This window comes from Drosophila montana, unplaced genomic scaffold (genome assembly GCF_035044405.1).
Source record: "Drosophila montana isolate Dmon_TW-CO22-7 unplaced genomic scaffold, ASM3504440v1 contig_3122_1, whole genome shotgun sequence".
Taxonomy (NCBI): Eukaryota; Metazoa; Arthropoda; class Insecta; order Diptera; family Drosophilidae; genus Drosophila; species Drosophila montana.
In genome coordinates, this window is record NW_026998001.1 from 225,314 (window position 1) to 249,355 (window position 24,042).

Consider the following 24,042-nt stretch of genomic DNA (forward strand, 5'->3'; position numbering starts at 1 on the left):
CATAATCCAATAAGAGAAGCCGAATACGTCGCTTAGTGCAACGACATTTGATTGTTTTATTGCCTCAGCCGGTGCCAATCTCATTTCCAGCGTCGTGGGTGGTGATTGCTTTTTCATATATGTACATATGTGGATAACTTGTCTCAATTGGCGAGCGATATGCAAAATTGCTGAATGCCAGAGGACTACTTACAGTCGAACATGTGAATAAATTGAACTACAACGTATGTACGCATGTAAGTTCATATATGTTCACTTAGTGCTAATCACTTCGATTAGCCGCATTGATAAGGCCTGGACAATTTGTTATCAAAATCGTTCGTTTTTATGATTTGTTTACTTTTCGACATACACCTTTCAAATACAAAATGCACTCAAAATTATGGGTTTGTAGCTTATATACAAAGCGAACCAAATACATGCTATGTACTTGGGTATGTGTAATATGCGTCGGATCGGACGTTCAGTTGATAAGGCGCTGTAAAATTGCTCTAGATTGCCGAACAACAACGATTACAAATGCAATTTTTGCTTTTGATATAAAGCTAAAGCTAAATAAAAATTTTAAACTAATATTGCTTGCATTTGTCATACAGTTTGGGCTGAACTGATCAGAGGTTTAACTGCTTTGAAGCTCTGATATATACAGCTTGAGTATGACAGGACTTTGCATGTTAACGCAGCTTTGAGCTACAGTTTGAATAGCTTTACACTGTGAACTGCTTTGGGCGCCTAAGCTGTGCTTTTTGTGAACAGCTTGTGGGCTACAGTTGTGCATGCATTGACTTGAAACTTAATGCAGTTTAATTCAAATTTCAATGACAAATAACTGAAGCGCAAATTAACGCTAGCACACACACACACACATACACTCACAAATACTCATTGAGCGCATATTCATGTGCATACATACATACATACACACACTTAAATATGTACATAGGTACTGGCGCACGTCAAACATTCATCATCAGCAGCAGCAGCCCGCCCGAACAGCTCGTAGTAGGAACACAAACGCCGTAGTCGAAGTCGGGGCAGCGGCATCGGCAGCCCTGTTAGTTGCCCGTCCGCCAGAGAGGGCCGCGCACAGTCGTAATCAAGCGTTGGCGAGTAACGGTACACAAGCGCATTTTTTGTATTTAGATCGCATTCGCATCCATTCACAGTTTCGCATCAACGTGCCACGTGTCGTATCCGTGCCCCAAACAGCTCGCCCACATCCTTACAGCCACGCGTCAGGACATACTGCAAGAGTGAGTTACTGTTAGGCAAACAACAAGTCAAATTGACACAAGGTTTTAACACAACTGCCAGCTGTTTTCCAGCTTTCCAATTAGAGAAAGAAAAGAAATAAAAATAAAACTCATTGCTTAATCGCGCGCAGACTTATTAAGATTACAAACGATGGACAATGGCACAAGTACAAGTAGTATATTCAATATGTAGAGGCAGTAAGTACTCGAGCTGTTAATCTAGCTGTCGATAGGGAACTCTACTAGAACCAAAAGGCGGCAGACGAACAATGGCAAAAGTACAAATACATATACAAAGGCACAACTGTATAGCACACGGCAGCAGCTTTTGTAAAGATTTTCTCAGCTAATGAGCAATAGTTGCCACAGTTTGAGCAGCACCTGTTGCTGCAAACCTTTTCTTCTCTCAATCAGCGTGCTAATTATAAACCGATTGAAATAAGTTTGTCAACACAAAACACTTAATTGTTTTAATCGGTTTTTTAGCTTAAAGTAGCTTACGCTCTGAACTGTTTGTCACACGTGCCAAGAAAAAAAACTCGACAGTGTAAACAAATGTTAATAGGGCACTCAGAACTGTAGAGCTTTTCAGTTTGAGATGCATTTAATGAGAATTAACGGGCCGCTAAATATATACAAATTCAATTGCATAGGTCAGGAAGCAACGTACGGCTGAATCTCACATAGAACTGCAAGTGCAAAGATATAGTAAATATAAGTAAGTACTCACAGCGAATGCGGCGACAAAAAATGCAAATTGCGTTGTTGCCTCGAAATCTGTCGAGTCAAGTCTATGCCGCTGCGGTTGCCACAATGCCACAATGCCACAATGCCATATTATATTTATTTGTTTGTGGTCAGCTGTATCTGAATCTCAGTCTGGATATCAATTTGAGTGTTGAATGGCGCATCAATTAAATTTGTATAGAGCCTATTGTAAATAAGCTGCACTTGTAACTCTTCCAAGCCTTTGTATTTTCATTGGCGGCATCAGGTTCCGCTCAGTGACTGATATGTTTATTAAATACACGTGTTAAACAGTTATATATCATATTCAGCTCGCTTTGATCAATGGAAACAAAAATAATTGCTACTGACTCATTTGCTCAATTATGAATTGAATCGATGAATTTATAATTTTTAATACGTATACGTACGTAACTCTTCTTTATACAATATCCTACTCTATTAGGTACTACTCAAATTCCAATCGAATCAAGTGCCTATTACACAAATAATTGTGTATTTCAAAGTTTCAAAAATATTTCTTCCATAAGAAATCCTACTTATCTGTTTATTTTTATTATCTGTTTTATTTTCTGGCTCTTGCTGAAATCGGTTAAAAATATTTTTCTCATCTTTGTGTACATTTAAACTTACAATATAAAACTTTATATTGTAATTTGTGCAAGGCATGTATTAATTTTTCACGATTATAATTTGCTTTAACAATTTTACAATTTAGTTTAAAAATATTTTAGTTTTTCTATACACGAATTAACTCTTATAATTTGCCTACACTTGAAATAACTTAAAAAATGAAACTCATAACATCGCAAATATTGACAAAGTTTCTCGCTTCTCAGTAGGAAAATGATTCTCTATATAAGCACTTTCCTGAGTGTACTCCAGGTCTAACATTTTTTACATATTTAATAGCTAATAAACGAATTTAATTGAATTAAAAGCAAAAGTAAAATTTAAACCTAGTTTTATAGACAACTTAGACTCAGCAACTGCAAACTATTCTGGTTAAGTTTGGGGGTTAATATGATAATATGATAAAGTGACATTAGCTAATGTCACTTGATCAGAACCTGCCCCAACCTTGGCACTTCGTACTCTGTTGAACACAAATGAAAATATACAAGCTGACTCGCTGCAGATAGTTTAGTATCTATCACTTTGCATTATATTTGTAAATTACTGTCGGTCTAGATATGTATATGTATATTCTGAGGGGTGTCTATCAATTTGTGGTTAAATTTGCAGCCATTTGTAAAAATTTGATTGCATGTAAGGCTCACAGAGGTTAACTCGAGCTCTTTGTTGTCAATTTTTGCGTTTACAACTCGATTCGCGATTCGCCTCTTAAATAGCCATCTGTGCTCGAATCGCATTGTCGTTTAATGATTGGATTTATTATTAAAGTGGAATATCACATGCTTAATTTAATAACGAAAAATAGTTTATGCTTGCCGCAGCGCGAGAATTGTCTCTCAGTGAAAAAAAACGAGCCTAATTGAAAGCAATTATTCGACTTTAGTCAAAATACGTTCTCTTGTATATGTATATTTATATAGTATATTTGTGCATTGTGTCTCATGCGTGGGCATTGGTCTTGATTTCAATTAAGTTAAATACACATTAAAAATACAAATTAACAGAACATTTTGGAACTCTAATTTAATGCGCATTCAAAAGAAACTCTACCAATATAACTCAACAATTGTCAATAAAAATTTGTAAAACTCACAAAAAAATGATGAAAAGAAAGCCCAAGTGCCGGCAAACTGTATTTTTTTTTTTCAATTTTTTTTTTTGTGACAAAACGAATGCATTCATCAACTGATGCTCCCTATATAGTTTTGTACGGCCATTTGGTGCGGCAGAGCCGTAGGTGTCAAAGACCCAACCATAGCTCACATCGGGGTCAATTGATAGACTCAATTATGGCAATATATCACAGAGCACAGCGCCCAGGCAAATACATACATAGATATATACATATATTCATATACAAATACATATTTACATATTTACGATCTGAACAATTTGTATTGTTGATAATTGTTCAGGGCACGTTACGTGAGAATTTTTAAGGAAACAATTACGTTGAGCATTTTGTGACCCGGCGACCCATTGATAAGATTGCTGTGAAATGCATTTCATAGCATTTCCTTGATTTTCGCGCTATCTATAGGTGCACTGTTGCGCCATGGGTCTCTTCAGCTGTTGCTTATCGGGTTCAAAGTACGCTTATCAATAACAGCTGGCAATTGATTCACACCGACTGATGACGCTCTGGTCTGCATATCAATTGGTTTCTGCGCCAGACAACCCTACTCGGATATCGTTTTGGGTAGCTGACTGTACGGCAACAATACCAATTGTAATTCAAACAGTTAGAGCTATATTACGTATACGTATATAACGTATACGTATCAGGTTGCATTGATTATAAAAATATAAAGTAAAAACGCCGGCTTGCATGTGCGCCGCATATAGGCTGCTCCGTAATTATCAACACTGATATGACATACACTCTATCAATAGAAATAAATATGCATGCAAATGTATGACTATTTGCTGAACAAGAGTGTGAACAAGTCACGTGTTACAATTACCGTTGCAAAACTATCGGAAGTGTACTTAATTTATGGTTATTTATACAGCTCTCCAGCTATCTAAGCCAGGAGTATAAGCCAGGCATTCCTTAAAGTATGCTACAATTCTTTTAACGCAAGCTGGCTCAGGAAATTAATTAAGTTTCAATAAGCTTTTCATTAATAAATAAATTATTAAGAGTTGCTTGAAAAGTATATAAAAACGAGATAAGTCATCTATTCTGAGTTCAGCACGCCGAGCACTAAATACCCTAGTAGCTTTATATCCGAACAATTTACCTATGGAAGCCATATAATATAGTATTCCGATCTGGAACAAGGGGTATGTAAGGAGAATAGTGAATTGCTAACTTTAATCAAGTTTTCTTAAAAAACAGAAACGTTTTCAATTTAAAAACTCATTTTTCGATCGATTCTTTCTCTCAATCTGAATGATATAGCTGTCTGTTGTTGATAAAATATTGCACATATATAAGGAGCATAAGGAAATTAATAAATGACATGTTTTTTTCAAGATTTTTTGAAAGACAAACCAAGTTTTTTGAAGTAAGAACTTCATTTTCAACCGAACATGCCCATGACAGCTATATTATATTGTGGTCCGAACCGACCTATTCCGATATACACATTGCTAGACAATAGATTAAAAACGAAAAGAATAATTTTTTGCACAGACAGTACATAACTATATCAACTCGGTTGATAATACTGATCAATAATATATAGACTTGTGCTCGAAGATGGTTTCTTTTATTATTATATTGAGCAAAGACAAAAAGGCTAGTTTATTGCATAAATCTTTACTCGAGCTCTGCTCAACTGTTCCTATAGCAATTATACAATATGGGTCAATGTTGATTAATTAAATACACATTTTAAGTGTTGATTACCTCACGTTTGTTGAGTTAGGTCCAGATATCAATTTTTATTAACGAACAGCTCGTCGTCGTCGTCTGTTGCTGTTGCATAAGCACAGCAATTTTTTTCCAGGTCAACCAAGAAGTTTTCATATTTGACAAGCTCAAATTTCATGCTCTATGGCTTCCTTTTCTTGTTTTTTTTTTTTATTTAAGAGACACCTTGGAGCTGCACAGCCATGCCCGCAGAAAACAGCGGCCAGTGGCGGCGTAAAAGCAATCGGGGTTTGATTATTGGCCTGTTTGGGTTTTGCCTTGGACTATTTGGCATAGTGTACGGCATGTTCTGGGAGGATATCTTCAATTGGATCAAGCACAAGGTAATTCAAGTTTACGGCTGCAGCTGCATTCGCTTAACGCCAATTAAAGCCGAGCCGAGTCGAGTCGAGTCGAGTCGAGCAGTTGGCTCAAACGGGCCGCCTCAATTGATGCACACTTGTCGAGATTTTCAATTAATGGCAATTGGGATTTGATCTTTGTACAGGAAATGGCGCTCGCGCCCGACACACGCGTCTATGAGAATTGGAAGACGCCGCCAATGGAGCTGCACTTGGATATCTACTTGTACAACTGGACAAATCCCGAAGAGTTTGGCAATCTGAGCAGCAAGCCCATCTTACAGCAGCTAGGTCCATATCGGTTTATAGACAGGCCCGATAAGGTTAACATTAGCTGGCATCCATCGAACAACTCGGTCACCTATCGCCGGCGCAGCTTGTACTATTTTGATGCCGCCGGAAGTGCGGGCAGTCTGGATGATGAGATCACCACGCTCAATGCTGTGGCCCTGGTTCGTATTCCCAGTAGGTTTAGCCGTCCATTTTCACCCGGGCTAACTGTCCGCTCTTGCAGTCGGCGGCAGCCACGGCCAAGTATTGGAGTCCTGTCAAGCGGGGCATGGTCGATGTCGGCCTCAAGCTTTATGGCCAGGAAATGTATGTCACGAAAACGGTCGACGAAATGCTCTTCACTGGCTACAGCGATCCCATGATCGATGTGGCCATGGCCATGCCCATTTTTGGGGACGATGTGAAGGTGCCCTTCGACAAGTTCGGTTGGTTCTACACGCGCAATGGCAGTGCCGATCTGACAGGTGTCTTTAATGTCTTCACTGGCGTCGACGATCTGGCCAAGCTGGGTCAAATGCATTCCTGGAACTATCAGACGCACACGGGCTTCTTCGACTCATACTGCGGCCTGGCCAATGGCTCGGCCGGCGAATTTCAGCCGCAGCAGCCGCAACCGGGCGGCAGTGTCGGTCTCTTCACGCCGGACATGTGTCGTACTCTGCCACTGGACTACGCGGAGACACAGGAAATCGAAGGATTGCAAGCGTACAAGTTCGCAGGCGGCGCGCGTTCCGTTGACAATGGTAAGTACCAGCGAAAGAATACCTTTTTAATACTATTCCAGAGAGTTTTATAAATTTTCCATGAAATTTACAACGCATAGAAGGAGACGTCTCCAAACCTAATATAAAAAAAATCTGTCTTGCAGGCACAATGTATCCGGAGAATCTGTGCTTCTGCGGTGGCGCATGCGTGCCCTCCGGCGTAATGAATATCAGTTCCTGTCGCTTCGGCTCACCCGTGTTTATGTCGTATCCGCATTTCTACAACGCCGATCCGTTCTATGTGGATCAGGTGGAGGGCCTGCAGCCCAATAAGGAGGAGCACGAGTTCTATATGGTCGTGGAGCCACGCACAGGCATTCCGCTTGAGGTGGCAGCACGCTTTCAGGTTAACATGCTGGTGGAGCCCATCGAGGGCATTGCATTGTATCAGGACATTCCACGAATTTTCTTTCCGCTGATCTGGTTTGAGCAGAAGGTGAGAATCACGCCCGATTTGGCCGATCAGCTAAAGCTCTTGCCATTGGTCCTGCTGTCTGGCCATATCTTTGCCGGTGTGTGCCTGGCCGTGGGTCTCATCATGCTCCTGTGGATTCCCGTTCATCAGCTGCTCGCCTGGTGCCAGACACGTGAATACGACGTGAAGATGCAGCACAAGAGCAACGGACACTACAAAAGTCGCTCGCAGTTCTCCAGCGCCGAGGAGCTCAAGTCCAAGGCCTCGACGCTCGTTTGCGAGAAGAGCGTTGGCGCCACGCCGGACAGTTCGCCACTGCTGGAACGGAATCGCAAGGCCACTGTGCTCATGTCCAAGTCGCAGACAGGTGACAGCATGGCCACTGCCTCAACAGCCCTAAGCGAGACGGCGGACGGCAAACAGGACTAACGGACTAAACAGGATCAACGAGCCGTCCTAGTGCTTTACCATAGTTAATAGTCAGTTAGTGTAGGTAACACATGCATATTATACAAATATATGTATAAGCATATATATAAATATGTCCCTCATCCTGTTTGGGTACAGCTCCTCATTCCGGAGTACATACATGGATAGTGGCAATGCCAAAGATTATATAGCTGAGGGTGAGTAGTATAAATGCCATGGCATGGCATGGCATATTGCATAGCTAACGAATACTCTTTCTACATCTAAATAAATATGTATAGTTTTAGAATTGTATTTCAAATGTTAAGACACTTTAGAACACCGAGAATTTTGATAAAATTGTTTTCTATACATCATAGAAATGTTTTTATATGTAAAAGCTCAATATCGAATTAAACATTTTCTATACATATGTATGTGTTTTGATGATATTTACTTTCGTTTCAGTGACTTGCAAATTGAAGTTTTTCTTTTAATAATTTGCTAGTTGACGAGAAATTTCCGATATAAGAAATACATTGAGCGTTTGTTCAAAAATAACTAACGTAGACGTTTATTAAAATGTTTATAGGGCTGGAAAAAGAAATTGATCTGCCATTATTTTTAGCTTCTTTTAAATAATCCCTATATATAAAACCGTTTGTCCTAACTGACTTATTGACTGATGAACGTTTGTATGAAACTTTTTTGTTTACCATCCGATCATATGCATACATACATACATACATACATATATACATACATACATACATACATACATACATACATACATACATACATACATACATACATTCATTCATACATACATACATACATACATACATACATACATACATACATACATACATACATACATACATGCATACATACATACATACATACATACATACATACATACATACATATGTACATACATACATACATACATACATACATACATACATACATACATACATACATACATACATACATACATACATACATACATACATATCTACATACATACATATCTACATACATACATATCTACATACATACATATCTACATACATATGTACATATCTACATACATACATATCTACATACATACATATCTACACACATACATATCTACATACATACATATCTACATACATACATATCTACATACATACATATCTACATACATACATATCTACATATCTACATATATACATATCTACATACATAAATATATATGTAAATATATATGTACACAAAAAATAAAAAACACCAAAAATAAACAAAAAAAAAACAAAAAAAAAAATCCAAAAAAAAATTTACACTACTAGCTAAGCATAAAAAGCTGCAGAGCCTACTTGAATTCTTGAGAATCGAGGAGTAGAGCACTTGGTAGAAATTCGTTTTATTTAAATTTGCTGTACAGCGACAAATAAGCTTGGTCACGCCCACACACACACACACCACATTATTCTTTGTCAAAATGCATGTAAAAATGGTACACTCAAATGTCTTATATATGCATAGGTCAAAATTTCCCATCCCCATAACTTGGTCAAATCTCATCCGATTCGCACGAAGCTTGGCGCTTTGGTAATGGCTTGGCCTCTAGATCAATTTGGCTTCTAAATCTGACAGCATTATTCTTGTTTTTAGGTTTTGTCCGATTTGCTTTAAACTTACTTTCAAAGCTACATAAGAACTTAATGAATACGTGTTTCAGCGATTTGGGAAATTTCGCCTGCAAATTGGCTTACCGTCCGATCGGCTTACAACTCATTTTTAAAGAACTTTGACAGAATTTATTTTATACCTACCAACCACGGGCAAGGCTGGGGTATACCCGGTAGTATCTACTATGGCAGCAGCTCTGTATCCCTCAAACTGTAATGCGTGCTTAAATTCGATCGCAAGACGTTAAACACTGCTTACACATACTGCTTAGCTAGACTGCTTGTGTGCCATGCTTTTAATGTGTGCTTAATGCACTGCTTGGGAACTATTCATAACCCTTAAACTTTCGGAGAACTGTAATCAATTGTTCTATTTAAGTTAGTTTAAGGGCTCATTACCATTTATACTTCTGTCCAAGGATATAAATACAGCATTCATACTCACTGCTTGCATTGCAGTCAGTGGCTGTCAAACGGTCAGAGTGCTTATATTAGATTGCCTTATTGCAAAGTAATTTTAAAAGAAGTATTTATCAGTATAAAAGGTAACAAATTTACATTTTATTGCTACACATACAAACATATGTACATATGTACATAACATATTTACTTATAATATATAGTACAATATACCTTACGAAAAAAAACCCTAGTAAAGTCTTTGCTCTATGTAGCGTGTTGCAGATCATATTTGAACTTAAAAACACTTTAGCTTTAAACAATTTTGGAGCAAATAACTACAAATTACAATGGTACAACAATATTTGCAATATCACAAATGACCCAACTTACAGACTTAAAATACAAATCAAACAAAAATGAGGTATGCAAGAGTTATCCCAATTATTTCTTTGACTTTTTGTAGTCCTCAGTGTAGCCATAGCTGTCGGCCTCTGTAAAATCAAAAAACAATATTATTTTAAAGAGCTTGTGAGTTTATTTATGCTCCTTACGTTCGTAATCCTTGGAGTAGCACTCAAAGAACTCGCCCAGCAGCTTGCCAGGAGGCAGCTCCCAAGTGGCGGTGCCGCCATATTTAGGCGGCAAGGCGCCGGCATCAATGTGCGAGGTTAAAGACTTCCAGTCCTTGCCATGGAAAAAGATCTGCGCGAATCAAGTCAAATTAGTATTAAGTACTTGAGCAACTGTTTTAGATTTATTATTAGTTAACTTACGCGCTTGCGCAGCTTCTCGCGAATGAAAGGCTTGAATATGGCAAACAGCATATTGAATATGTACGAGTTATTTATAATGTGAACACCCTTCAGGCGCATGCAGATGCACTCCTGCACATAATCCAACAGCATGGCGGCAAACGATGGTGTGAACTGTGTTATGTGGCTCAAAGGTAGACCTGTAACAATAGACGCGCCGTTATTGTTAATGTTCCGTCCGGTCGTAAAACAAAGTACACATCATATTATGTGCCATTCATATAATAAACTTGTAGCCGGCTTTGTTTTATTACCTTCCATATCAATTATGACAACGGCGCCACAGATTTGTGAAAATGGCTCCACCATGGAGCCCAGCACGGTCAGCTGTATGCCACGAAACAGATCCGGTAGCGGCACCTTCGATGGCTTCCATTTCTCTATTAAGGTCGACAGATTAGACACACGCTCACGCATATTTAAAGGTCGTTCTGTTACTTACTGCCCGCTTCCAGCACAAGTAGACGACGGCCATGCTGATCCCTGTTGGGCAGCAGGTTCAAGATCTCACCCTCAAACACATTGCGCAGCTTGGAGGGCACAATGTTCTCACAGGCAATGCCGTACTTCAGTTTCATGTTGTAGAAATTCTTGAGCTGTAGAATAAAACAAATTAAATTAACTAAATCAGTCAGTCCAGGTTTTTTTTACTAGAAAACGAGCAAAACTTACGCGCTTCAGAGCACTCTCGGGATAATAATGGCAAGGACGCAGAAACATCATCATGTACTCATCATCCAGTGGCAAGTGAAGGTGCTTTTCATCTATGAGACGTGAAATAATATTTAAGGTAAATAAACAATAGCTTGGCCCAACCAACAGCGGCTACTCACTTTGTAAGAGCTCCCTAAGCTCCTTAATGGCCTGCTCCTTGATGCCGGGCAGCTCGCGCAGCTCATCTTGTGCCTTCTTCAGGGCCCAGTCGGGCGCCTGCTCCTTTTCCATGCGTATCTGTGCACTGCCCAGGTCAATATATGGCAGCTGGTTGTCATCGTAGCTAATGCACTCCGCTTTGCCCATCTTGACTAGTTGGAGCTGCGATCGAGAATGAAAGTCAATTCAATAAGCTCAAAGATTTTTGTAGTCAAAGTGCTTGACACAACTGGGTTATTTCCGCCCTAGCGCAGTGGTTCAATGCCTTGGCCCAATGCTCAAACATGACTCAATGCTGAACTTCATTAACAAGCCCGCAGCGGAAGACGAAGCCGACAAAACACGCACACACAAATACAGACGGTGGCCAAGAGAGACAGACTGAGAGCTGAGAGCGGGTGTAAGGGCGAGATGTAGACAATGTTACCAAAACTGGTCACACAACGTCACAAGCCGCATGCCGCACGCCGAAAACCGCTAAGGTTTATGTGAATACCCTAACAAAAGCGTAAGTTGATTTTATAACAACGCTTGTCAGTCAAAAAAAACTTAAAATAGCCTTTATCTCATATGTTCAAATACATAGAATCTATATAAGAGTCGAGGAATGGGTAAATATTGAACAAAGTACGCATGCAAAACTTGACCTTATGCTTAACATTCTTTTAACATTCGTATTTAACAGAGTGTAATCTTATACTGTTATTTTACAGGCAGCACTCGAAAAGCGTGAAACATAAGAACCTAAAGACATTGGTTAAATGCACTACAAAGTGAACTCAGATAAATTATATTTCAATAGTTATATTATATTTTATACACTTCTTAAGCCAAAAGGGAGATCTTAAGCAAATTTACGAAATTCTGAAATATCCATATAAAATTGGAGTTCCTTTAAAGTATCGCTTACTCGTCGAAAATATGCTATAGACTTTATAGCTGTCGTGCTGGGTAAGTATAAAATGATTACTAATAAAAGACTAAATAGGATATAAATGTTATAAGATATATTATGGATTTTTCTACTATGCTCTCAATATCTTTGCAGTTTTGTATTAATTGCTGACTGCCGTAGTTTAATTTTCTCAATTATATGTTAAGAGTATTGAAGCTGCGACTTGTGTATGATAATTTTTTTATCTGCTTATTGTTGCGGCTATTTTTGACTATTCGTAGACGACTTGGCAACGACTTGGTTAATAAACCCAGGCCCAACTTGACTAAGCATGACGTAGCGAAACATGCTCCACACTTGACCCAAAGCAGAGAGAGACACATAAAAAAAGAGAGAGAGAGAGTGAGAAAGAGATATTAAGCGAGCGAGAGGGAGATCTAGCTGGCTGTCATGAAGCGCCCATCAAACGTATATTAACTGTCCCAAAAGCCGTTTTACGACTCGGCCAAAGAGCAATTAGTTAGTCTATTTGTGTGCGACATTTTCAAGGTAAAAGTCAAGGCCAGAGCAGAGCTAAAACCAATTCAATATTTAATTTTGAGCACTCATTGAAATCGTCAATAGAAACCATCAGATATAAACCGATTTCGGTTTTAATATTCAGACAACGTGCATGTCGGGCTTTCAGTTTGTTGGGCACACAAAAAGTCCAGATATAATCGTACAAAAAATGAAAAATAAAACCTTTTGTAACTTGGGGTTGGTTGTTTGCAGGTTTTTTTCTCCTTTTCTCTTTTTGTTTTTTTGGCATTATATTTGGGTTTACTTTGTCCCGAGTTCAACAGCCCATAAAGTAATGCGCATACATTTTGTTTTGGACCTTCTGTTAATTAAAGTAAAGTACTCGAATCGAGCAGCGTAAAAATATATTAATAAATAATATTGTAAAGCAGCGTGCAGCTAATTTGATTTGTGGATCTTGGCAGAAATGTGATAACCAATTAGCCACATGCAAAGTGTCACGTAAATCACAAAATGTTGACAGGAAAATTTAGTTAATGTTGCCCCCTTATAGAAAACAAAACTAAATTGATCAAGGCATTATATAAGGGTGAGACTATTTTAAGGAATTAAGCTGTCAACTCTTTGAAAATATAATCAGCCAGTTGAAATACTTAAACAATCTGTTGTGATCTTGAATGAAGGTATTTATGTCTTCACAATAAGAAAAGGTTACTTAAAATGAGGTTCAAACAAACAGCTACAAAATAAATATCATGAAATACCTTTAAGCTAACCCTTGTCAAAAGCTATGTTCAATAAATCTGATAAATCTATTAGAATATATAGCTACATTAAATAATAAAGTGGACCCGTCCGTCTCCCATACGAATGTGAGACTGTTTTTATAGAAAGAGTCAGACAGGGCTGTATTGACCTATTGATCATATGCAACAAAACTATAATACCATCTATGTGGATGTTAGATTATTAAATGTGATCAACTTAGCAAAGATCTTGAATATTGCAACAATCGATAATAAAAACAAAGGCAAAACAACAAATCGATAACAACAATCGAAACAAAACTTGAAAACATTTTATAGATGTCCATTTGCTAATCATTGAAGAAAAGAAGCCGCATGATATACAAAAAGATTTTGTAGCATTCTAAGAATATTTGCTTTTAAACAATAAGAAAGAAGAATTAACATATATTTAAAATAAAAAAAAATATAGTATAACTATATAGTAAAAACATAGAGTATACTAAACAAAGAAACCTTATTATTGACTCATAGAAAGGATTTGAATATAGATGTTCAAAGTAACACTCTCACCTAAGTATTTCCTTTATTTCTTTGCACCTTTGAAACAAATGAAATAGATATTGCTCAACGCCCTTCTTCGCCCTTCTCACTTTTCAAAGTTCATTAGCCACAACTCCCTTTAGCATTGAACCGAAACCTGTGTCATCTTTATCAAGGTTATATCAACTTAAAGTGAAGTCTTCATTTCGCTGTATACGTAAGAAAATAAACAATGAACAACCAGTCCCAATCAAGGTCCACAGGAAATCAGATCACTTTATTTATTTATGAACTTTAATTGGGCAATTTACCCTACTCGATATATACGTACGTTACATATGCGACTTATTGCACAGCTCCACAATGAATAATAATGTATATATAGTAATAAATATGTATATATTCTCTTGTCACATACAACTGACCTCACTTAGGATAATTTGTTGTTGAATTGCAACTCAAATGAGGCGAGTCGTTCTCGACAGGCACCCGGGAACTTTCTAGCTCGACTGCAATTAAGTAGCTGCCCATCAATAAACAGTCGTTTAATCAACAATAGTCGCCGGCTAACTGGTAAATATGAAACATTATTTAAATGCTGATAACTGGTATCGGCTACATGCACTCGCAATAGAAATTAGAGATGTGTGTGTATACAAAAATATCGAGCAGAAGTGAATTTAACTTTTATAAAAATTATACTATTCTATTTTTTAATTGTTTTAAATAAAATTATTATATATAAATTCTATAACATTTATTATAATTTATAATATCAACAAAATGTATATTAGATTTTTGTTTTTAATTTCATGCAGGTTTTAAGGTTTAAGGAAAACCATTTTTTGGACCAGATCAATTTGGAATACATTTGGAATAAACATTTTTCGAAACTATATCAGAATGGTATCACAAATATAAAAGACTTCACCGGCGCATAAATTCCTATGGAGTCAATCAAAATATGTTTTTAATAATAAAATTTAAATAAAAAAATGTTGACCCACATTCAGCATCTGCTAAAGAGTTAAGCAGCACGAGGTCGGTTTAAAAATAAATGCATAATAAATAATGTATGTATAATAATAAGTTGAGAGAATCTCAACTTTTGCTAACCTTTCCTTAACAGCAATCTTAACGACCTTCCACTTAATATTTCGGCTCGCTTTTGAATGTGATAGTTCGTTTTTGGTAAGGTTTACCCAAAAAATGAGGCCTTGAATAAGCTTAAAACAAGTCCCAATTATTACAATTTCTGTTTGCGCTTACAGAAAAGAAAGGTTTAAAATAACAAAAGGTCAAACCAAATATCTAAATGTGTGCAAATTTGTATAGCAATAGAGATAAGTAATAATAGAGGACTACTTTTAAGGGACTTCTTTTGTTCTATTAATAAAAAAAACTAATCATTGCTCACGCGCCCATCCCTAATCAGCCGCCGATTATTGCTGTGCGTATTGCATTTAAGAGTCTTTATATAGAATCGTATTGCATGTATTTCAGTTTCAGGGCGACCCTTTGTACATATATGTAGGAGAAATGTTTAATCGGGTTGTGTATATAAACTATATGTATATATAAATGGAAATAGCGTTAAAATGTAAATGCATTTGCACAAGCGATTAACGTCTAAGTATAATAGCTTTTAAGTACCCGCCAGATAATTGGCTGTTCTTGTTGCTTAAGCCTGATTAGCGCTAGGAAAACAAAAAAAAAATAAATAAAAGCTGAAAAAAAAAAGCAAACTGAATTTGTACATGAAGCAAATTGTACATAGTACAGTAAAATATCAAAGCTGCTTGGTAATGCACTTAAAAAAAACTCATAAAGCTCAAACTGCACTCGATATCTATTAAAAATCATAAAGAAAAAGAAATACACATAGCGTGATCCGCATAAATGAACAAGCTCTAAAATTGATCAGGCAGTCAACCATTAAATGCAAATTACTGTTTTTACAGAATCTTATAGACCCCAAACCAGATGACAAAGCACTTGTTGTCTGAAATGTATGGAAAAACAAGAGTGCTTTATTCGGAAATGACCGACTAGGAGATACCCTAAAACTTCTTTTTTATAAAAACCTAAGAAATTACCCCAAAAATCTAGATTTCGATATCGATTTTTATCGATTGCTCGGAAACGGGCCAAGTTATCGGTTATCGGAAACAAACTCATGCTGCGCGGGCCCAAAGAGGTCCAAAATTTCAAGACAGAGGGACGGACGAGCAGACGGACAGAGAGAGGAGGCCGGCTAGATCGACTTGACTATTGAGACCAAGAATATATACATTTTAAGAGTTGCCTCCTTCTGCCTATTACATACATTTGCACAAAAACATTATACCCGTTTTATTCATTTTCTATGGGTACAGGGAAAAAACAGAGAAAAAATAGCACATGCATTTGGCGATGATGACTTGAAAATGTGCATAAATACTTTAAACATAGTTGTAGTCGTAGTTGTAGTTATAATCGCAATCCATGTGCGAACTGCACGCGCCACGCCCCACTGATGATCATTCATAAGATCGTAACGAGCTAATTGAATTAACAATAACAATGTGGTAGCAACGTGTACGAACAACAAGTATTACTGTGAATAGAACTGAAGATTCTGGATATGCCAAACGGAAAGACTGAGGATGAATACTGCTTATAACGGAGGTGTGTATTATAACCTGTCTATCTATATACATATATATAGTATATACACATTAATAATATAACACACATTTCATGCAAATCATTAAGGTGTTTTTGTATTATAACAATATTATTAGCACTTGGCTATTATTCATAATTACAATTAATTCGAAATGACAATACAAAATGCAAATTGAGGCAATTATATATGTCGGGACTATCCATAACAGACCTTTGAATGCGATTGCAGTATCCGACATTACAAAGGCCAAAACTGAATGGAAATTATATTTACTCTAAGCCTGCTTATAGTGGAAATTATTATTATTTAATTAAATATAGTTATGTAAATTGCTTGGATAGTTGACTCTTTCAATATTGTAAGAACTTTGTCCACTGTTAATTTTTGCATTTGAGTTCATTTTTTATCTCAAAGGTATAAAAACTGTGGTTTTTTAAGTGCTTTATTTGAAAGTATGCATGATATCATCAAATTCGCAAGTCAAATGAGTATGATTAACAACATTTTTTTAATTCATTATAGCCTAAGACTAAAGGCGTTGATTCGACAACAAATTAGGCAAGGTTCTGCCCATAAACATTTCCATTCAAATGAAAGGCATTATTATAAATTTGACAAAACATTTCAATGAATTTATTTGATCTAATCATCAGCAGTATCCCTGAAAATATCACGTACGTAAATTTTGAAAAAAATATATCAACTAAGGTCAGAGAAGACTGATGCGATCACAATAGAAGTGACCATGGAGGGCTAGAAGCTTCTTCTGAGAAAATGAAAGCTCGGAAAACTGAGTTATTTGAAAACTTTTCTCTTGACTGAAAAGACTTAATAAAAACCATGTAAAATAATTTGTGGCTTGGACAACAATTAAAAAAATGGTAAAGCACTCGGAGACATATCCAACTCAGGTCACTTACAACATAAACGAGTAAACAATTTTCATACTTCGTCAAAATTCATATCAAAATGTACATTAATTAGAGCTAAAATAAATAACAAATACACTACAAATCCTGTTTATAAAAGTGCAAATTCCGGAACTCTATTTAAACAATGCCGATTTATAATACAATTATCCTTTGTTTTACGTTTTAATTAAATGAAATATAAAATTTGTTGGATATTTTTTAAGAATTAATTTCCAGCCCCTTTCAAGATGTCAAAAGGTGAGATTAAAGTTTAAAATCAGGGACAGTAAGGGTAGAAATATTTGCACATAATAATTTTAATACTCTTGTAGAGGCTATTAGAACTTTGTCAAGAAATATAGACGGAGACATCTTCGACCCCATAAAGTACTATTTATATTTTAGATCAGCATCAACAGTCGAGTTGGTAAAACCATATTCGTCTGTCCATCCGTCCGTCTGTCAGTTCCTATGCGAACTTGTCTCTCAGCTTTAAAGCTATCGTCTTGCAACTTATGTCCGTCTTTCTGTTGCAGACAGTATATACCAATGTCGCAACGAGCCGGATCGGACCACTATATCAAAAAGTTGCCTTGTTCTTACCAGTTCTTGAATGAACAACTTTTTTGTTTATTATGATATCTTGACCGAACCCGGCAATATTTAGTTAAAGTATGTTGCCTACATAGGAGCCAAGTATTGTCAATATCGCACTTCTATATAATATAGCACAATAGGCGGAATCGGTCGAAAAATTAGTTTTTACGAGCTATCTGCAAGAGCGTTAGACAAATGTCTACAAGGGTTTTAAATTTTTGATAATATTGCTGTAACTGTTAGTTTCGATCCCCGCTTAAAGTACTCTGGGCACACAATTACATTCGGTTAACAATTATTTAATAAAATGTCGCTCCCTCTGGCTGTCTTCTGGAAACAAGAAACTGACCACTTTGAACCCTCCACCTTTTGCAATGTTGGACTTGCACACACTTCCCATAAGTGTTTGCCACTTGAAATTGCTGAGGAATTTGCATAAAAATGTAATTGCATATATCAAGCGTTGTGCCGGCCTAGAAATCGTGCTCTAGAATCAGGCAGAGCCGGTTTCGATTTTCAAACTGCCAATCGTCGGCATCGATATACTATATACAACTATATATGTATATAGGCAAAACTACCTGACTTCGGCTCAAGTACAGATTGGCACACTTATATACTTTTTCGCTTAGACAAATGCCAAAACTCAAAAGCGGCTTTTGTTCGCTTTTTATGCTCTTTTATTTATTTTTTGCTATTTTTCGCTATATATCAGCCCACACCTGACAAAAATGAACTTTTTGGCCAAATACACGGACAGTTACGAGAAACTATGTATGCATACATAACTGAAGTATAGCGGCTGTTAAAGATGTTTAACTGGTTTCCAGTCGGACTGTTCACATTTTGGCGCTTTTTATTATAGTACTCAGATCTTGACTGCATGTTGGCCTATTCAATACGTTAGTCGTCATCAAGGTCGCAGTTTTTCAGCAGTTGATAGTGTATAAAGAGTCTAAAATTGGTTAGACAAACACAAATTGAGGCACAAGTCGAATGCCTATCGTCTATCGGCGTGTATTTTGGTGTCATTAGCACAATGCTCGATCGCCGTCCGCTGGCCGCGACGTCTGTAATATTTATAAGGCCAGCGTACGTAAATCCCATGAATCAGCATTTACACATAAGGTAAACAAGTGCGAGTCGCAAATTGTATGCAATCAAAATCAGTGCGTGTCAAGCTCAACAACCTTCAGACAGACTGACAAACAGACTGACAAAGGGACAACACAAAGTTAATGTACATTTAAGTTATGCCAAATATACCAAAATAAAGTCCAACTTCACTCTCGATATCTTACGATTAAAATAAAGGTGCCAGGTCCCACCGAATATATTATAGTTGTTATTATTGGTGTATCTTTAAGTAATATAGAGGTTTATTGCGCGGAAAACGTTTCTGTCCATACAAATAGAGTGTAGAAAATAAGTTCCTCAAGCAGTTGAGCCAATAAAGGATACCGGTTCAAGCCCTAGTTAGGTTATAGATGATAAAATTGCCGATCTGTTAGATAAGCACAGCTCGAGATTCCACCTAACTTTATTCTATTGAAGCTTTAAAATTAAAGGCAATTTAGAATAAACTTTCTCAAACAAATGCGAATAACAATTTTTCCGTGATAAATTGCAAACATTAAAAATCTTTTTAAGTGCTATTTAGAATCTTTCCAGGTAATTTATGCAATCGTTAAAAAGTACTAGAAATATAGGTATGTTCGAGGTGCCGAAGATTAAATACCCTTTTAGATATCTATCTTAAGCAGAAAAGAGTAGAACGATATTTAATAGAGTTTTACAGGAAAAGTTGTTTTGGGACATGGCTATAAGGACTAGATACTGATCAAAGAGATATATATATATATATATATATATATTTACTTTATCGAGTCAGGCATATCTCATTAAATGCATCACACAGTTAGTGAAAAAACTTAAGTACCCTTTGCCAAGAGAAGACAACGAAATTGGCTCGCCTAATAAATTAAAATGAATTGTGAATACATTTTTGGAATTTATAATAATTTCTAAAGCACTTAAGAAAAATAATTTAAATTGTCAGTGCATTTAAAAAAGAAATACGAGCAAATCAAATCGCTGCAATAAATACATTCGAGCCACAAAAAACCGGATAACTGTAGTTAATATATTCGATTTAAAGTAGGAAATCAAAAGCCATAATAAAAATTAAAGTTGGTAATTAAATTTGCACTTAAAATTTCTTACTTTTCTTTAGTTTTGTTGCAGCGGTTCATGGAGAAACTGATTATAAGGTATTTTAAGCGGCTTTTCGCGCTGTATTTAATCAAATTTAATTTTAACGGCCTTTTAACAATTCTCACTGTAATTATCGACGGCGATGGAGATATAGAGATTGGCTACCTTTAAAGAAGCGGCATTAATTGTATCTAAATGCATTGTAAATGGCTGGAAGCTGAAAGTTGTAGCAGCAGCTGATCGGGCTGATTATGAATGGGCAGCTAGATGGAATCGCTGACGAAATGCTGCAGGCGGCAAGTGGTAATTGTTTTTATTGCCAATCCGCTGGAGCGGCACTTGAATGCCAGGCAAGACTTATGGCTGCCCGTTGTGGCAGGCAAAGGCAGAAAGTGTGTCAACGCTGCCGCGCATGCGCATAACTAACAACAACAACAACAGTAACAGCAACAACAACAACACCAAATGGCACTTACCGTAACAATTGCTTGAAATTCACACTGTTTCACTTGAATATTAAAAATAAAATGCACAAAATTTGGCAATGGGCCAAAAAAAGAGATTTCACGTTTCACTTTACAGAGATTTTGCAAGCTCAACAGACACACACACAGACACACACGCAGACTCACACAAATAGTCCAATTGTGTGTACAAAGGCTGCGGCTTTTGGCTTTTGGGCAGGACGCGGCGTGGCGTGGCAAGGCGGCGACTTATCGCAAATGCTAACAATTAAGATATGTGGGATATGTTGTATAGATGCGAGCGCGACAAACGACGTCCAATTGGCAGCGCGGTTAAAACGTCTCTGAATTGGAAGCTCACGAGCGAGCTTATGAAATTAATTAACTGGCCCAGTCAGGCTTGACAAACTAAGTAAAAGAAGCAAAAGGCAGCAGAAATGCAAAAAGAGATACATACAACAACAAATGCCAGCAACTACACTTTAATAATGACATAAAAAGCTTTTGCTTGCTAGTGCGCTCTTTGCGCGGCGCTGCCAACTTGTTCAAGGCAAAGCTCTGCTTCAAAACGCAAGCTTTCAAAGTTCTGCCAAGCGCTTTTTGTGTTTGTTTTGATTTGCCTTGGCTTCAGCTTCGCTAAGCAGCTTTTTGAATTTGAAATTCGGTTTGTGACGCGGGCAAATAAGCGAGGCTGAATGCGCTTGATAAATTATATCATTATTATTATAATTATTGTCATTTTTAGAAATTTATAATAAATAAAAAAGAATTTCACTGTTTAATATGGTAATTTATTTAATGATATTATTAAAAATAATTTGATTATAAATAAGTTCACTTTAATTATAAACATTTTAATGTATTTACAAACATTTAACTCATTTTCACTGCAAAAAGAAGATCAGATTATGACTGATTAGTTTGGTTAGGGTATTTCAAAGCCGCTGTGCCACTAAAGAGCTTTTTATTTTGTTTTTTTTTTCTTTTTTTTTGACTTTACTTGATTTTGCTTTTGGCTTTTGTTTTGCGTTTTGCTTTGGTTTCTGCAATAAACTAGCAATTATATGTTTCATTAGCAATGCGATAGGGTGCTATCGTCCGTGTTTAATCTATCAATAAAGTGCAGCTACTGGGGGGCTTTTCTACTGTGGACTTTGGCGAGCTGGAACCAGTTTGCCGCCCACTGATAAGGGGCGTTAACGCTTTTGGCATGTTAAGGCAATGTTGCTGATTGTGGCGTTTAAAAGCATGAAATTCGTAGCTTTCTTTCATTTCATTAACTTGCCCAAGGGCATTTGGCTGAAGTTCAACGCTTTTGTTCTTGACTCAAGCAATTCTGCAATTTCTCATTTATGCAGCTATGCAAGAAGCTAGATACATATTGTGTTGCTTATTTTTAAACGTCTTTATCAGCCAATGTCGCCTTATTACTTATCTAAATTATTGCTACCATAAAAAACAAACGAAATTGGCAGAAACGTGTACCATAAAGATAGTCTAATAGCTTGTTGATTGATAACTAACCATATTATGTAAGCGATTGTCGAAGAAGTGTATATAATTTTAATATATATAATAATTTCATGTTCAAGGAGTACTAGTCTTACGTATACGTAATTTTAATTTATCATTTTTAACAGATCTCTGCGACAATAATTTGCCAAAATAAATTGCAGCTACTTATCATTGAACTATATGCATAAAATTTATTTATGATGTAAGTCATATAACCGCAAGTATAACCGTGACTGACCGTATCATAGTTTTATTACACTTATGTATTCATGAGTAACAAAAAGTCACGTATAACTGCAGTTCATCTGTTTAACCTTTTTAAGGTCAACTAGTCATGTGCTTACGACAGTAGAAGGCAATTCTTCCAATATATTTATAGTATATAGAGTGGGATGAAGTTGTTTTTTTTTATAGAATTTATATATTTTCAATCATTTTATATAGATTACATGATCGAGTGTGGCTAGAAGAGACCGGAAGCAGATTAACAGTCGAGTTTGATGCCTAGTAGGACCCAATCCAAACTATGGGCGGTTGATTAGGCGAGAAGGAGTTTGATTAAGAGAAAAAGATGGATTGAAATAAGAGATAGAGAGAGAGAGAGAGACAGAGAGAGAGAGAGAGAGAGAGAGAGAGAGAGAGAGAGAGCGAGAGAGAGAAAGAGAGAGAGACAGAGAGTGAGAGAGAGAGAGAGAGAGAGAGAGAGAGAGAGAGAGAGAGAGAGAGAGAGAGAGAGAGAGAGAGAGAGGGGGAGAGAGAGAGACAGAGCAACAGGTAGCGTTGAAAAGAGAAAATTTCATAATTTCCCACCCCAATAACTTGGTCAAATCTCATGCGATTTTCACTAGAATTGGCTCTTTGTTTTTGGTTTGGCGTCTAGATCAATTTGCCATCTAAATCTGGCAACATTTTTTTTGGTCAAAATTCATGTGAAAATGGGAGCCTTAAATATCCTATATAGACATAGGTCCAAATTCCCCTACCTTATAACTTGGTCAAATTTCATCCGATTTTCATAAGGTTTGGCTTTTTGTTCATGGCTTGGTCTCTTAATCAATTTGGCATCTAAATTTGGTAACATTATTTTTGGTCAAAATTCATGTAAAAACCGTACCCTCAATTTTCGTATATAGACTAACATAGGTCGAAATATCCCACCCCCATTGCTAGGTCAAATCACATACATACAAACAAACATAAATACATATATATGTACATCGCCCATTTAGGGGTGACTTTTATATGATCACCTTTCACTCAATCATTTGATCAGTCTGGGCAAAAAGTTTTAACTATGTATATAAATGAAACAACTGTATATAACCTGTTGCTATCTGGTCCTGGTGCGTTTTTTAAACCAAGTATGCACGAGTATTACTCATGGGTTTTCCCCAAAGAAACAAAAACTGCACATCCGTCCAGTTTAGTTGACTTGGTTTAAGGTGTGCCACATAATCCCCATAAAATATAAGTC

General features: G+C 36.7%; 2 protein-coding genes across 3 annotated transcripts; one reads left to right on the forward strand and one right to left on the reverse strand.

Moving 5' to 3' along the window:
* The first annotated feature begins 1,038 nt into the window (after nt 1-1,038).
* Nucleotides 1,039-8,166, forward strand: santa-maria (scavenger receptor acting in neural tissue and majority of rhodopsin is absent). Its single transcript, XM_064685784.1, has 5 exons — nt 1,039-1,253; nt 5,674-5,837; nt 6,002-6,307; nt 6,370-6,889; nt 7,015-8,166. Exons 2-5 carry the CDS (start codon nt 5,697-5,699, stop codon nt 7,752-7,754), a joined length of 1,707 nt encoding a protein of 568 aa, XP_064541854.1. The 5' UTR covers nt 1,039-1,253; nt 5,674-5,696; the 3' UTR covers nt 7,755-8,166.
* A 1,769-nt stretch (nt 8,167-9,935) lies between these two features.
* LOC135430961 (alpha-tocopherol transfer protein-like) lies at nt 9,936-21,391 on the reverse strand. Of its 2 annotated transcripts, none has more exons than XM_064685804.1 (8): nt 21,066-21,391; nt 11,454-11,655; nt 11,293-11,384; nt 11,063-11,216; nt 10,875-11,000; nt 10,582-10,760; nt 10,360-10,510; nt 9,936-10,299 (listed from the first exon to the last, which is right to left on the reverse strand). In XM_064685804.1, exons 2-8 carry the CDS (start codon nt 11,638-11,640, stop codon nt 10,250-10,252), a joined length of 939 nt encoding a protein of 312 aa, XP_064541874.1. In that variant the 5' UTR covers nt 11,641-11,655; nt 21,066-21,391; the 3' UTR covers nt 9,936-10,249. The 2 variants fall into 2 exon arrangements, with proteins under 2 accessions (XP_064541874.1, XP_064541875.1); XM_064685805.1 differs by lacking the exon at nt 21,066-21,391 and adding an exon at nt 14,625-14,751.
* Nucleotides 21,392-24,042: the final 2,651 nt, after the last annotated feature.

Coding starts and splice junctions, on each gene's coding strand:
- LOC135430961 (XM_064685804.1), bottom strand. CDS start 11,640: ATGGGCAAAGCGGAGTGCATTAGCTACGATGACAACCAGCTGCCATAT. Junction 11,385..11,453: donor GCTTAGGGAGCTCTTACAAA/GTGAGTAGCCGC, acceptor CACGTCTCATAG/ATGAAAAGCACCTTCACTTG. Junction 10,300..10,359: donor CTACTCCAAGGATTACGAAC/GTAAGGAGCATA, acceptor TTGATTTTACAG/AGGCCGACAGCTATGGCTAC.
- santa-maria (XM_064685784.1), top strand. CDS start 5,697: ATGCCCGCAGAAAACAGCGGCCAGTGGCGGCGTAAAAGCAATCGGGGT. Junction 5,838..6,001: donor TCAATTGGATCAAGCACAAG/GTAATTCAAGTT, acceptor ATCTTTGTACAG/GAAATGGCGCTCGCGCCCGA. Junction 6,308..6,369: donor CGCTCAATGCTGTGGCCCTG/GTTCGTATTCCC, acceptor CCGCTCTTGCAG/TCGGCGGCAGCCACGGCCAA.